General features: G+C 38.7%; 1 protein-coding gene across 1 annotated transcript in view; it reads left to right on the top strand.

The window, feature by feature from the left end:
• The window catches only part of ScpX (Sterol carrier protein X-related thiolase), a 46,602-nt gene that overhangs the window by 8,949 nt on the left and 22,537 nt on the right, over positions 1-15,116 (top strand). Inside the window, exons 5-7 of the mRNA XM_053785562.1 lie at positions 4,139-4,376; positions 5,027-5,159; positions 5,286-5,408. Of these exons, the coding sequence (XP_053641537.1) occupies positions 4,139-4,376; positions 5,027-5,159; positions 5,286-5,408 (494 nt within the window). The remainder of the gene's footprint in view (positions 1-4,138; positions 4,377-5,026; positions 5,160-5,285; positions 5,409-15,116) is intronic.

Below are 15,116 nucleotides of genomic sequence, written 5' to 3'. Positions count from 1 at the left end.
ATACATATTTTAAGAAAAAGAGGATAAATAAGTATACACGATATGATGTAGGGCGAAATGACAGTAGTTTGTTGGATTATGTATTGGTAGATAAAAGACTGTTGAGTAGACTTCAGGATGTACATGTTTATAGAGGGGCCACAGATATATCAGATCACTTTCTAGTTGTAGCTACACTGAGAGTAAAAGGTAGATGGGATACAAGGAGAATAGAAGCATCAGGGAAGAGAGAGGTGAAGGTTTATAAACTAAAAGAGGAGGCAGTTAGGGTAAGATATAAACAGCTATTGGAGGATAGATGGGCTAATGAGAGCATAGGCAATGGGGTCGAAGAGGTATGGGGTAGGTTTAAAAATGTAGTGTTAGAGTGTTCAGCAGAAGTTTGTGGTTACAGGAAAGTGGGTGCAGGAGGGAAGAGGAGCGATTGGTGGAATGATGATGTAAAGAGAGTAGTAAGGGAGAAAAAGTTAGCATATGAGAAGTTTTTACAAAGTAGAAGTGATGCAAGGAGGGAAGAGTATATGGAGAAAAAGAGAGAAGTTAAGAGAGTGGTGAAGCAATGTAAAAAGAGAGCAAATGAGAGAGTGGGTGAGATGTTATCAACAAATTTTGTTGAAAATAAGAAAAAGTTTTGGAGTGAGATTAACAAGTTAAGAAAGCCTAGAGAACAAATGGATTTGTCAGTTAAAAATAGGAGAGGAGAGTTATTAAATGGAGAGGTAGAGGTATTGGGAAGATGGAAGGAATATTTTGAGGAATTGTTAAATGTTGATGAAGATAGGGAAGCTGTGATTTCGTGTATAGGGCAAGGAGGAATAACATCTTGTAGGAGTGAGGAAGAGCCAGTTGTGAGTGTGGGGGAAGTTCGTGAGGCAGTAGGTAAAATGAAAGGGGGTAAGGCAGCCGGGATTGATGGGATAAAGATAGAAATGTTAAAAGCAGGTGGGGATATAGTTTTGGAGTGGTTGGTGCAATTATTTAATAAATGTATGGAAGAGGGTAAGGTACCTAGGGATTGGCAGAGAGCATGCATAGTTCCTTTGTATAAAGGCAAAGGGGATAAAAGAGAGTGCAAAAATTATAGGGGGATAAGTCTGTTGAGTGTACCTGGTAAAGTGTATGGTAGAGTTATAATTGAAAGAATTAAGAGTAAGACGGAGAATAGGATAGCAGATGAACAAGGAGGCTTTAGGAAAGGTAGGGGGTGTGTGGACCAGGTGTTTACAGTGAAACATATAAGTGAACAGTATTTAGATAAGGCTAAAGAGGTCTTTGTGGCATTTATGGATTTGGAAAAGGCGTATGACAGGGTGGATAGGGGGGCAATGTGGCAGATGTTGCAAGTGTATGGTGTAGGAGGTAGGTTACTGAAAGCAGTGAAGAGTTTTTACGAGGATAGTGAGGCTCAAGTTAGAGTATGTAGGAAAGAGGGAAATTTTTTCCCAGTAAAAGTAGGCCTTAGACAAGGATGTGTGATGTCACCGTGGTTGTTTAATATATTTATAGATGGGGTTGTAAGAGAAGTAAATGCGAGGGTCTTGGCAAGAGGCGTGGAGTTAAAAGATAAAGAATCACACACAAAGTGGGAGTTGTCACAGCTGCTCTTTGCCGATGACACTGTGCTCTTGGGAGATTCTGAAGAGAAGTTGCAGAGATTGGTGGATGAATTTGGTAGGGTGTGCAAAAGAAGAAAATTAAAGGTGAATACAGGAAAGAGTAAGGTTATGAGGATAACAAAAAGATTAGGTGATGAAAGATTGAATATCAGATTGGAGGGAGAGAGTATGGAGGAGGTGAACGTATTCAGATATTTGGGAGTGGACGTGTCAGCGGATGGGTCTATGAAAGATGAGGTGAATCATAGAATTGATGAGGGAAAAAGAGTGAGTGGTGCACTTAGGAGTCTGTGGAGACAAAGAACTTTGTCCTTGGAGGCAAAGAGGGGAATGTATGAGAGTATAGTTTTACCAACGCTCTTATATGGGTGTGAAGCGTGGGTGATGAATGTTGCAGCGAGGAGAAGGCTGGAGGCAGTGGAGATGTCATGTCTGAGGGCAATGTGTGGTGTGAATATAATGCAGAGAATTCGTAGTTTGGAAGTTAGGAGGAGGTGCGGGATTACCAAAACTGTTGTCCAGAGGGCTGAGGAAGGGTTGTTGAGGTGGTTCGGACATGTAGAGAGAATGGAGCGAAACAGAATGACTTCAAGAGTGTATCAGTCTGTAGTGGAAGGAAGGCGGGGTAGGGGTCGGCCTAGGAAGGGTTGGAGGGAGGGGGTAAAGGAGGTTTTGTGTGCGAGGGGCTTGGACTTCCAGCAGGCATGCGTGAGCGTGTTTGATAGGAGTGAATGGAGACAAATGGTTTTTAATACTTGACGTGCTGTTGGAGTGTGAGCAAAGTAACATTTATGAAGGGATTCAGGGAAACCGGCAGGCCGGACTTGAGTCCTGGAGATGGGAAGTACAGTGCCTGCACTCTGAAGGAGGGGTGTTAATGTTGCAGTTTAAAAACTGTAGTGTAAAGCACCCTTCTGGCAAGACAGTGATGGAGTGAATGATGGTGAAAGTTTTTCTTTTTCGGGCCACCCTGCCTTGGTGGGAATCGGCCGGTGTGATAATAAAAAAAAATAACAGACAAGGGGGAGAAAGGTAGGTCATATGTTGAGACTTCTATGAAACAAAGAAATTTATCCAGGGAGGCAAAGAGGGAAATGTACCACAGTATAGTGGTATCAAAATCAAATCAGAATCAAAAAAAAAATTTTATTTCTTTGCTAAGATTACAATGTACGTATGTTTACATTTCATAATTTGATTGGTACTGATATGGCATGGGTTTTCAGTGTTGCAGCAAGGATGAGGCTGGAGGCAGTGAAGATATCATATTTGAGAACAATGCATGGTGTGACTATTATGCAGGGAATTTGGAGTGTAGAAATAACATTGTGTGGGGTTGCCAAAGATATAATTCTGCTGGCTGACTGGGGGGGAGGGGGGCATTTAGAGTGAATGGAGCCGAATAGGATGACCAAGAGGGTATATTAAGCTGGGATATATTGAAGGAAGGGTAGGAGTCATTCTAGGAAGGACTTGAGGAAGGGCGTAAAGGAGGTTTTGATCACTAGGGGCTTGAGCATCCAGCAGATGTGTGAGCATGTTAGATCAGAGTGAGTGGAGACAAGTGGTTTTTGTGATTTGACATGCTATTGGAGGGTGAGCAAGGTAACATGTATGAAGGGATTCAGGGAAACCAGTTAGCCAGATATGAGACCTGGAGGCAAGAAATATAATGCCACCACTCTGAAAGAGAAGTGAGGACGTTGCAATTTATAGGTTCATTTGAATTGTCATGTCTTTACACTTCTGGCAGGACACATGCTGGGTGAATGATGGTAAATGTGTTTTTTTCAGGGAGGGGGGTCACCCTGCCTTGGTGAGAGATGGCTGGTGTCAAGGATAATAATAATAGTTTGTTAATAATTAATAAATCAGTAGCAGTAAGTACTAATTCAGTAATAACTTTATTCATAAAATAAACCATGTACTGTACAGTGCAAGTTTTGTTGTTGCTATAAATACAGCTATGTTGTGTATCTTTATACGTATATGCTTCTAAACTGTTGTATTCTGAGCACCTCTGCAAAAACAGTGATAATGTGTGAATGTGGTGAAAGTGTTGAATGATGATGAAAGTATTTTCTTTTTGGGGATTTTCTTTCTTTTTTGGGTCACCCTGCCTCGGTGGGAGACGGCCGACTTGTTGAAAAAAAATAAATAAATAAATACAGCCAGCATCAACCATGTCCCTACATTCAGAACAAGTGCTTCTCGACTTATGTTGGGGTTACATTCCGACGAACCCATCGTAAGTTGAATACGAATATGTGGTAAATAAATAAGTAAATAAATAACTGTTGTCACTGATTAAGTAAATAAACAAATAATTACTGTAACTAAATACCAGTATTGAAAAGTAAATAAATGAATACATGTTATCCTATCAATAAATATACAGTACTGCAAGATGGCGATATTTTGACTTTACGATAGTGCCATCATAAAATTGAAATATTGTAAGTCGAACCATCATAAAGCGAGGAGCATCTCTTGTGTGCTAATCATGTTAAGTGCTTCATTAGGTACTCCCAGTTCCAAGATGAGTACACCCTGCAGCAGATACTGGAGTCTCCCAAAGTCACAGGACCACTGACCAAACTCCAGTGTTGTCCTACATCTGATGGTTCTGGAGCAGCAATATTGGCCTCAGAAGATTTCGTAATTTCTCATAACTTGCAAGACCAAGCAGTTGAAATACTTGCGATGGAAATGATGACGGACCTGCCTTCAACTTTTGAGGATGAAAGCCCAATTAAGCTTGTGAGTATAAGTGTCTTTTATTTATGCATTTTCTTTTAGAAAACTCATAGAATAATGTTACTGTCATTACAGTATCTTAATTTCTGTAAATGTAGAACATCATAAGGAGTTGAAACATTAATTTCATTTTAAATTTAGTAATTTATACAGAAGGAGTTACTAGCCCCTTTCTCCCAGCATTTTAGTCACCTCTTATGACATGCATGGCTTACAGAGGAAGGATTCTTTTCCACTTCACCATTGGAGACAGGAGGAAATAAAGAACAAGAACTGTTAAGAATAGATCAGAAAACCCAGATAGGTGTGTAAATATATATGAGTGAACATGCATGTGTAGTGTGACCAAAGTGTAAGTAGAAGTAGCAAGATACATGTATACTTGTTATCCCACGTGTAATATTATAAATTATGTTGTGTAAATTTGAGATATGCTTCAAAACTGTTTAAGATTTATATTGGCTTGCCCTTCCTTTCATCTTTGCCACTTCTTGGTGCATTCCTGTTGTATACCAGATACTACATAATAATTAAACTTACATAGCAGGTACAATACATATCGCTTGACAAGCTGGCCTGGAGGACTTTATTTGAAAGGTAACCTTATATATTAAGAGACTCATCATTTCATCTTTTCCTTTTTTTTTTTCTAGGTTGGTTATGACATGACAAAAAATGCAGCTAAGAAGGTTTTCAGCCAGGCTGGCTATTCTCCCTCAGATGTTGATGTGATTGAACTCCATGATTGCTTCTCGGCAAATGAACTCATTACTTATGAGGCTCTTGGTAAGTCCAATTGTTGCAGATTGTTGAAACCCTTTATTTAAATTCTTTAATGGCTCTTGTTTTATTGGAAACTAATAAATAATTCTTCAGGACACATGTTTTCTAAGGAATCTTTGTATTCTGTAGGCCTGTGTGGAGAGGGAGAAGCTGGGAAGTTCATAGACATGGGTGATAATACGTACGGTGGAAAGTATGTTATTAACCCCTCTGGTGGACTCATCTCAAAGGGTCATCCTCTCGGGGCCACTGGTAAGTAACCCCTATTACACTGTATTTAATTTTAACCTCCTTTTTATTTTTTATAATGTGATAGTACCTATACCAGTAACTCAGCTGATGGAGCTATCAACTTTCAACTTCTCAGCCATCATGAAGAAGAAGAAAAATAAGTTACAGTTTTAACTATTGTTGTCTAGGACAGATCACAATGTCATCTAAAAGTTCCACTCACAAGGTGGGTTAGCTATGAATCAGCAACCATATGTTTGACTAATATGAAATTATTCAAGATGCATCATAGAAGGATTCAATGAAAAGTTTTAATAATAGCATCTTGTTTTGTTCTATTTAACTGAACATATAACTGGTGAAAGTGTTGAATGATGATGAAAGTATTTTCTTTTTGGGGATTTTCTTTCTTTTTGGGGATTTTCTTTCTTTTTAGGGATTTTCTTTTTTTGGGGGGGATTTTCTTTCTTTTTGGGTCACCCTGCCTTGGTGGGAGACAGCCAACTTGTTAAAAAAAAAAAACTGGCACTAGTTCCTCTTGAAATTTTGTATACACTTAGTTATTTAAGATTTACCTATGGTAATTAAACATCTAAAATATTAATTTTTCTCTATGTACTCTACCAATTAGCAGTGTATTTATTATATGTTATGAGGCACACTTCATGATTTACTTTCTTGCTTTCCACACTACCTCTTCAATTAATTCTTTTTTGGCAAATGATGGAAGAAAGTGAAAGCACAGGGTAGACATGTGCACACTCAAGGATTGAGTCACAAGACTGAAAACAGAACACAGCCACTCTGCTTTTAATTGGGGGAAGGGTAAAAAAATTTATATGCAAGGGGTTAGGGTCATGTGATTACATCTTAAAACTACATTGGGCCAGTGATTAACCCTTTGAGGGTCGACAGGCCCTCTCCGAGACTTGTTCTCAGGGTCGGCCAAATTTTTAAAAAAAATTATTATTTCTTATGAAAAGATAGAGAATCTTTTCCCAATCATAATGACACCAAAAGTATGAAATTTGATGGAAAACTTAGGGAATTATGCTCTCGCGAAGTTAGTGGTCTCGACGGTGTTTACGCATCGGTGATTTTGCCCACTTTAAGCCCTATTTTCGGCCGATTCCAGTATACTAGTCGACAAAAATCATAACTATTTCTCTAGAACTGCATTTTTTCTATTGAATGAGTACAAGAAACCACCCATTTACTGATTTCAACTATCCAATACAGTGGTCAGAATTTAGCAATTTTGCCAATTTCACACAAATTTCAAAAGATGCCAATTTCCAAATAGGGTCCAGAATAAACAAGAAAGACATTCCTGGCACTAAAATAACATTTCCTCTGTTCATTAGTCACATCCCCAGGCCCCTCTTATATTTCTTTGGCTTTCCACTTTCAATTTTTATTCTTACAAAAAATAGAAGATTTACTGCTATACAGACTGCTGCATTAGTGTAGAAATGGTATAAACAATATCAGCACACTTGTGAAAGAATATTAGACTCACCAGTTGACGTGTATCGGACACTTGGCATGATTTGTTTACTTTTGAACTTTGGTAAAAATCGAACATTTCTACTACTTGGAGCTCAATTTCAAGGTACTTTTCATTGTAAAACCAGTCAAAATCATCTCAATTTCTGTAATATGTCTTCCATTCTATAAAATGAGACCAAGAAAACTAGAATACAACAATAAATACCATACGAAAATACAGTGCAAAGTCGCTGTTTTATTCCAAAAACACGGTCAAAGTTTTTTTCTCATTATGCACTGTGTGCTGCAGGATTTTTTTTTATACTGCGCACACTGACCACATAGACCCATTCTTTCATATGTATGCCTACCAGCTTTCTCCCACTAGATTTGAGGGCGCTAGAATTTAGGCATACTAGTACGTCAAAAACCCTGGGTCGTAAGCCATACTAGTACTGCCGAAACCCTCAAAGGGTTAATGGGATTGCGTATAAGCTTTTTCTGGTAGGAATTATGATTCCAAGTGGGAGAGATTCGTTACACCCTACCACGAACAACACTAATAGACTGAGGCAGGGTATACTCTTACCTTATACGTACTATATTGTTGATATTGAGTTACAATCCTGGTAGACATAATGGGTCCATCTCCAGACTAATTACATGGTCAGCACAATGCCTGATGTCTCTACTTCCAGGATACATGACAGGGTAAACTCCATTCTCTTGGCTAACAAAAAATTTTCTTATACGACTTATTGAATAAATCAGGAATAGACACAGTACAGTTCAGATTGGATTGTTACCTTTGTTTTGATAAAATAATGGGTTAGTTCCAGGACATTTTGCTCCTTAAGTCCTTCATTTCCCATTTAGTACCTGATATGAGAATTTGCATATAAAAATAGTTTGCATGGTTATCAAGTTTTTCTTATAGGCCCTAAGACTTACTCTCTACTGAGAAGCATTGTATCACTATGAGAACAAATTTCAACACATCATCTTACTCATTGTTCATGGACTTACATCACTCTTCTACCAGTGTCACTATGACTCTAACAAAGTCTGTATAGGTATAGTCATGTAGAGTATATACTTGTTCCCTGAACCTCTACCAGCAGCTTTTGGCAGTTATTCATATACAGTGGACCCCCGCTTTACAATCAGCTCCCAATGCGACCAATTATGTAAGTGTATTTATGTAAGTGCGTTTGTACGTGTATGTTTGGGGGTCTGAAATGGACTAATCTGATTCACAATATTCCTTATGGGAACAAATTCGTTCAGTAATGGCACCTGAACATACTTCTGGAATGAAATAATATCGTAAACCGGGGGTCCACTATACTTGCAAAACACCATTTTTGACTTTAATGGAAAAAAAAATTATAATCCTCTAGCTTTCTAATGTTTCAGCTGTTTTTTTTTATATAAGAAAGGCAATTGTTTTATTCAGTGATAAAGAATAAATAAAAAGGAACACCTGCTACTTTGCCTTTTTGCAGATGCTAATATTTATATACAAAGCCAGATAATGGCTTATTTCCATAGTAGTCCTTCCCTAGGCTGTGACCTACAACAGTCTCCTAGGTACCTATTGACTGGTCACTGAACATGACCAGTAGGTGTATGGGATTTTCCTTGTAATAAATATATACTACTGGTAACCAGTGGTGGGCTCAGCTAACTGAAAAGTTAGCTTCACTAACCACTAATCGGCTAACTAAAAAATTTGCTCTGCTAACGCTAAACCGCTGAAAAAATTAGCAGAAGCTAACGCTAAATGCTTACCACTAACTTTTTCACATGAATTCAGATTTGGTTTAGTTTTTTTGGTCTTTTACTTTTGCAGTGGTACCCCGAGTTTCGGCCATAATTCATTCCAGAAGGCTGTTCGAGTGCCGTTTCTGAATGAATTTGTTCGCATAAGGAATAATTAAATTAGATTAGTCCATTTCAGACCCCCAAAAATACACTTACAAAAGCACTTACAATAATACACTTAAATAATTGTTCGAGTTGGGAGCTGTACGAAACTCGGAGTACCACTGTACTTTTAATTAAGACTTTTAGAACAGACCTGGAGAGCTTCCTAATAAGATATAGAATGCCAAGGTCATATGATGATCAAGTGCCACTAGTGCAAAAATAGCGATTGTTTAATTTTGTGATGTAACGCAAGTGACCAACAAGGACACTTGTCGCTGTACTGAAGCCCCATAGCACCCAAACAGATCGAGTTAACTTATTTTGCTGTTTTCTTCATTAGTTCCACTTACTCATTGTATTCATTCATTTTATTCTGCTTCTGTTCATGTTTGCATTTAACTTAATTTAGATTTTGAACCCAAAAAACTATGAACAAGTAGTTGAAAATAGTGCTTAAAGTTGAAACCTTGAGGTCAACTTATCGCTGCACCAGCGATACAGACATACAGGTGCACACAAATAGTTAAATGAACAAATGAAATCAAACATCAGCTTAAATCCAACATACACTTTATTTACTGTACAAAATGCATAGCATGGGTATCATGCCAAGATCAGATTATGGCTGGGCTGATTACTACCCTGGTTGGGCCTCCTCCATTGCTTTGATGTGGTGCTGGTTGCCCTACATGAGCATCAGCCTCTCAAAGTTTCCATCTGACAGGGTGGCTCTCTTGGCCCTCAAGATATCTTTGCCTATAAAAAATAGGCGCTTAACTGCAGCACTGGATGGGATGGCGATGTTGTACTTAATGAATGGATCAATCAAGACCTGCTCACCCAAGAAGGCGACTTCACTCGCTACCTCCTTCAAGTTGGTCTCCAGCCAGGTCTTCACCATGCTCTGTGCCTTCAACTTCAGTGACCTGTGGCTTCTGCTGTCCTGGAACTGAATGATGCTGCTGAAGAAGTCATCTTCCTCGTCCTCAATAATGGTGCTGCTGTTCTCCCCGCTGCTTTCCGACTACCCACAACGTATGAATTTTTTTTAGCAGACTCAGAGTTAGCGGAACTTTATTTAGCGGAAGCTAATTGGTCCACTAACGATTTCCGAAGTTAGCGGACATGCTAATCCACTGAACAGAAAGTTAGTTCTGCTAATTAGCGATTAGCAGATTAGTGGAACTGTGCCCACCGTTGCTGGGAACCTACTATTGTAACTCCTCTAATGTATCTTCTTCTTAGGAAATGTACTTATTGTTATCATCTCCCCAGCCTGGAAATTGATCCAAATATTACCACTAAAGGACTCTGGTGGCCTGGTGGTTAACGCTCTCGCTTCACACGGTGAGGGCCTGGGTTCGATTCCCAGCCAGAGTAGAAACATTGGACGTGTTTCTTTCCACCTGTTGTCTATGTTCCCCATCAGTAAAATGGGTACCTGGGTGTTAGTCGACTGGTGTGGGTCGCATCCTGGGACACTGACCTAAGGAGGCCTGGTCACAGGCCTCCAGATAAACTCCAGAAAGGACAGGTCATTGTAATAGCAAAATTAGAAAAAATTACATGGCATGTATAACATAACGTACTGAGGTAATCAGTCCCTCAGCCTAAAGAAATATCCAGCTCCATACTCTTGATCAGTTTCATAGAGACTATGGAGCTGAAGACTTCAAATGACTGAAGAAATGACTACCTCAAAAGCACTACTTCAAGGATGATCACCTCATCTTTACGTTTCCACTGCTTCTGCTCTCTCTGATATTTAGCCATCACTGTATTTAACAGAAGAGGCCTGCAGAGCAGGCAAAACATTGCAACAATAGAGATGTCCAACTGTTGCACATGTCTTGATCTTCAAATTACTGATACTGTATACCACTAATATATAATGATAAGGGAGACAAAATATTAGATAAGAATGCACTATTGATGCAAGTTTTTTTTTTTTTAACAAACTGGCCGTATCCCACTGAGGCAAGGTGACCTAACAAGAAAAAACAAAAGTTTGTCTTTTTAAAATTTAGTAATTTATACAGCAGAAGGGGTTACTAGCCCCTTGCTTCTGTCATTTTATTGCCTCTTATGACACACATGGCTTACAAAGGAGGAATTCTTTTCCATTTCCCCATGAAGAACTATTGATGCATGTCGGTATAAAATAGTGTTAAGTTAAGAATGTTGCACACATAGTCAAGAGATATTGTTGTGCAGTAGATGCCAAAAAAAAAAAAAACATTCGTTCCCAGCAAAGAATGGCAGAGTGGGTAAAATTCCTGTTGACAATGCATTTTCTTGTCTTTGCATGGCCTTTTTTTTAATCACTTAATATTTAGTAATCTGGTAATCATGGTATCGGCACATAATTTCAAGGAAATAAAATGCTGTTGTTATTCCATGATAATACTGTCAAATTTAAATTTTTATTTCTTTTTTTGCAGCATAAAGATAATGTAGGTTACATTAAATAAAACATTGTTAGGCACAGAAAACAGCACTAGTATGCAGTGCATTCTAGAGTTTATCAGGGATGTTGTGAATGATGACAGTATGAGTGTCCCGTAGCTCAATCGCTAGCGCACTCAGCTCACACACTGAGGTCCGGGGTTCGAATCTCCTCCGGTATGGCTGGAAAACATTAGGGACGTATTTCCATAAGATGCCTGCTGTCCCTGTCCCTGTTCACCCATCAGTTTAAAATGGGTACCTGGGTGTTAGTCAACTGGTATGGGTTGCAGCCTGGGACAAAACTGACCTAATTTGCCCGAAATACTCTGCACAACAAGGGGCTTTCTATATAGTGTATGTCACTGATGTCAGCTAGGCCTGTATACCTTGTACATGTACTTGTAATAAATAAAGCTATTATTATTAATATTATTATTATTAAATAAAACTCAAATGAAATATTGTGTGTGTAATAATGCACCACGCAGATAGTGATTTTTATCTGTATATACCCGTTTGTTTCTGCATGGTGCATTGATATAAAAATTGCTTATGAGGTCAGAACATACAGGAGGAGATTAAAATAGCTTGAATCTATGCTTGAGGCTCACTGACATGCCCAGGCTGGGAAAGAAACATGGCTTGTGAACCAGGCTGCCCAGCTTATGTGGCATTTGTGGCGGAGTGGATAAGAGCACTGCCTGGGAATCTCGACTATCTCAGTAGCAGTACCGAGTCCTGCTAACTGCAATCTTTCTCTATTATGTGTGTAAATCGACCAGGTTTATGAGAATAATTGAAATACTGTATGTGTAACTCAGATATATGGGAATAAATGAAATACTGTATGTGTAGATTGAATGGATTTATGAGAATAAATGAAAGACTGTATGTGTAACTCAACCAGATTTACAGGAATAAAGGGGACAAAATACCAGCATGGTGGAAAAAGATACGTGTAGTATGATGTGATCCTTCATTGAGAACATTCCGCCCATCTGTCTGTGATGTGATAAAGCCTGCTGTGTGGATGAAGTGTCATCAATAAAGGACCACTTTATATTGCATCTGTCTCTCTTTCTGATCAGATTTACGTTATGATCCTGCCAGTGGCAAGCATCATTATTTGTTTTGATTGTCAATTTGTCTCACAGAGGAAGCAAGTACCACAGAGGAAAATATATGTAAAATGATAATCAACTTGTACGTATATACATTGTGAATACTGTAGCACTTCAGTAGAGTACAGTGGACCCCCTGTTTACGATATTATTTCATTCCAGAAGTATGTTCAGGTGCCAGTACTGACCGAATTTGTTCCCATAAGGAATATTGTGAATTAGATTAGTCCATTTCAGACCCCAAACATACACATACAAATGCACTTACATAAATACACTTACATAATTGGTCGCATTGGGAGCTGATCATAAACCGGGGGTCCACTGTACATGGAAAAAGAAAAATTAATATTTTGTGTGTATATTTTGATGCTATGGATAGCATTACTAGACTTAATGAAACACATTAAACTAATATGTGTTTCTATATCTTTCATAAAATTTCTAGTCAAATATAGAAATACAACAAACTAGAAATTTTATGGAACATATAGAAACAATTTCTAGTCTGTTGTATTTCTATATCTTCCATAAAATTTCTAGTTGGTTGTATTTTTATTTTTTTTTTAACACATTGGCCATTTCTCACCGAGGCAGGGTGACCCAAAAGGAAAGAAAACCCCAAAAAGAAAAAAATATTTTCATCACCATTCAACATTTTCACCATCACTCATACATAATCACTGTCTTTGCAGAGGCACTCCAGTATGACAATTTAGAAGTCCCTCCAAACTGCCAATACATATCCCAAACCCTTCCTTTAATTAAAGTGCATGCATTGTACTTCCCATTTCCAAGACTCAAGTCTGGCTAACCAGTTTTCCCTGAATCCCTTCACAAAATATTACCCTGCTCACACTCCAACAGCTCATCAATTCCCATAAACCATTCGTCTCTATTCAATCCTATCTAACATGCTCACGCATCCTTCCTGGAAGTCCAAGCCCCTCACCCACAAAACCTCCTTTGCTCCCTCCCTCCATCCGTTGCGGAGACAACCCCTACCCCGCCTTCCTTCCCCTACAGATTTATAGGCTCTCCAAGTCATTTTACTTTGTTTCATTCTCTCTAAATGACCAAACCACCTTCAAATTTATCCTTTACTCTTTCTGAGGCATCCAGCATTACCTTACTACATCCATATTTTTTAGTATGTTCAAGAGAGAGCCTCAGATAATTCCTCTTCAGTGCTAGGAATCTTTAATAATATAACATTTTGCCTGCACTGCAGGCTTCATCAATTAATTACATAAGTTATGTATTCATTTATCTTCCTCTTTGAATATATATTACCTATTACCCCAGGCACTCCAAACCTGCCTTCTGTCCCCTCTACAACAGTTTCTTCCACTTCAGCGTTAAAGCCCCAACAACAAATATTTTCTCATTTAGTCAGAACAGCCTAAACACTCGCTTCCTCTACAGAAAAAATATAACTGAGAGGGGTTTTGTCCTACTTTACACTTTAACTGAGGGGTTTTGTCCTAGGGGGGTGGGGGGTTTTGTCTGGATGCCCCTCCCCTCTGCCCATGGCACTTGGTAAGCAAAAATTTGTGCTATTGTAGCCTTGGCCACCTTACTGGCAATATTTTAAGGTGCTCAATGGTACAGTATATTTGTAAAAATATATAAGGGAATCTCTCTGTAATGGTGAGACCTTACATATCGAGTTAACAGATTCTTCAGTAGATTTATTATGTCAAAAATGTGTGGGCTACTGGCACAAACAGCCTGACTGACCAGTGGTCATTTGGGAAGCCTGGTTAAAGGCCTGGCCACAAGGATAGAAAAAAAAACTCAAAACAAGTTATAGGTATATACAAAGATATTTTATTAACTGTTGTGAGTTGCATCCTGGGGTACAGTTGCCCTTTGATAGGCAAGATTTTAAAATGAGCTGAGGTATGATAATTCTCAGCTTGCACATGCAACTGTTGGGAAAAAAATGGTTCAAGAGCTGCAGCAAATTCTTTTAAAAGCTTGTTGAGTAATAAGGTCTCTAGTTCTAACCCCAAGAAATACAGCTAGATAAATAAAATGACTTGAAACTGGAGTTAATCCATGAAATACAGCAAGGTGAGGAGTGAACCTACAAGCTAGACAACAACCTCCAAATGCAGATAACTCATTTTTATTGGTTATGTGATATTGATTACTCGTTGATGGGTGCGCGAGATCTGACGCCATGATAAGTGACCTTTGGGTTTATGAGTGTGCAGAATGACGTTGCTTCCTACTCGAGCCACTTACAACTTTGATAAACAGTAAATATTGCTTGCAAGTAATTATAGTGTGTTCTCTCCTTGTTTAAGGTGCCTAGTTCTATGATTTATTAGTTTAGGTGTGTTTTGTGGTAAAGTGTTATTACTGTCCATTGGGTTTTGGTATTTGTCTCGCTATATCGACCTCGTTTTTCGCTATACATCATTTGATAGGATTGTTTGACGTTATTACTTTGTATATTTGTTTCTTTACTTATTTCTTATATTATCATTTAACTTGAAATATCTGGGTTAGCGGGCGCGCGGTGTGACGTCACCGCAATGATTATTAAATAAAGGGGAGCGCTAAACCCGTAGGATTATGCAGCGCCTGTTAGGGGGGGGGGGATGTGGAAGATATTCAGGCTGAATTCAGGTAACTGGAGCATAGATCTAATTCCCTAGATCAAGAGCCCCTCACCAACATCAAGGAACCTTGATGTGCACGTCACCAAGAGAGGATAACGCGCACTTTGCTTTTA

The sequence above is a fragment of the Cherax quadricarinatus genome, chromosome 35 (assembly GCF_038502225.1).
Source record: "Cherax quadricarinatus isolate ZL_2023a chromosome 35, ASM3850222v1, whole genome shotgun sequence".
Taxonomy (NCBI): Eukaryota; Metazoa; Arthropoda; class Malacostraca; order Decapoda; family Parastacidae; genus Cherax; species Cherax quadricarinatus.
Note: the sequence above shows the minus strand (reverse complement) of the source record. Positions and strands in the feature narration are given on the sequence as shown.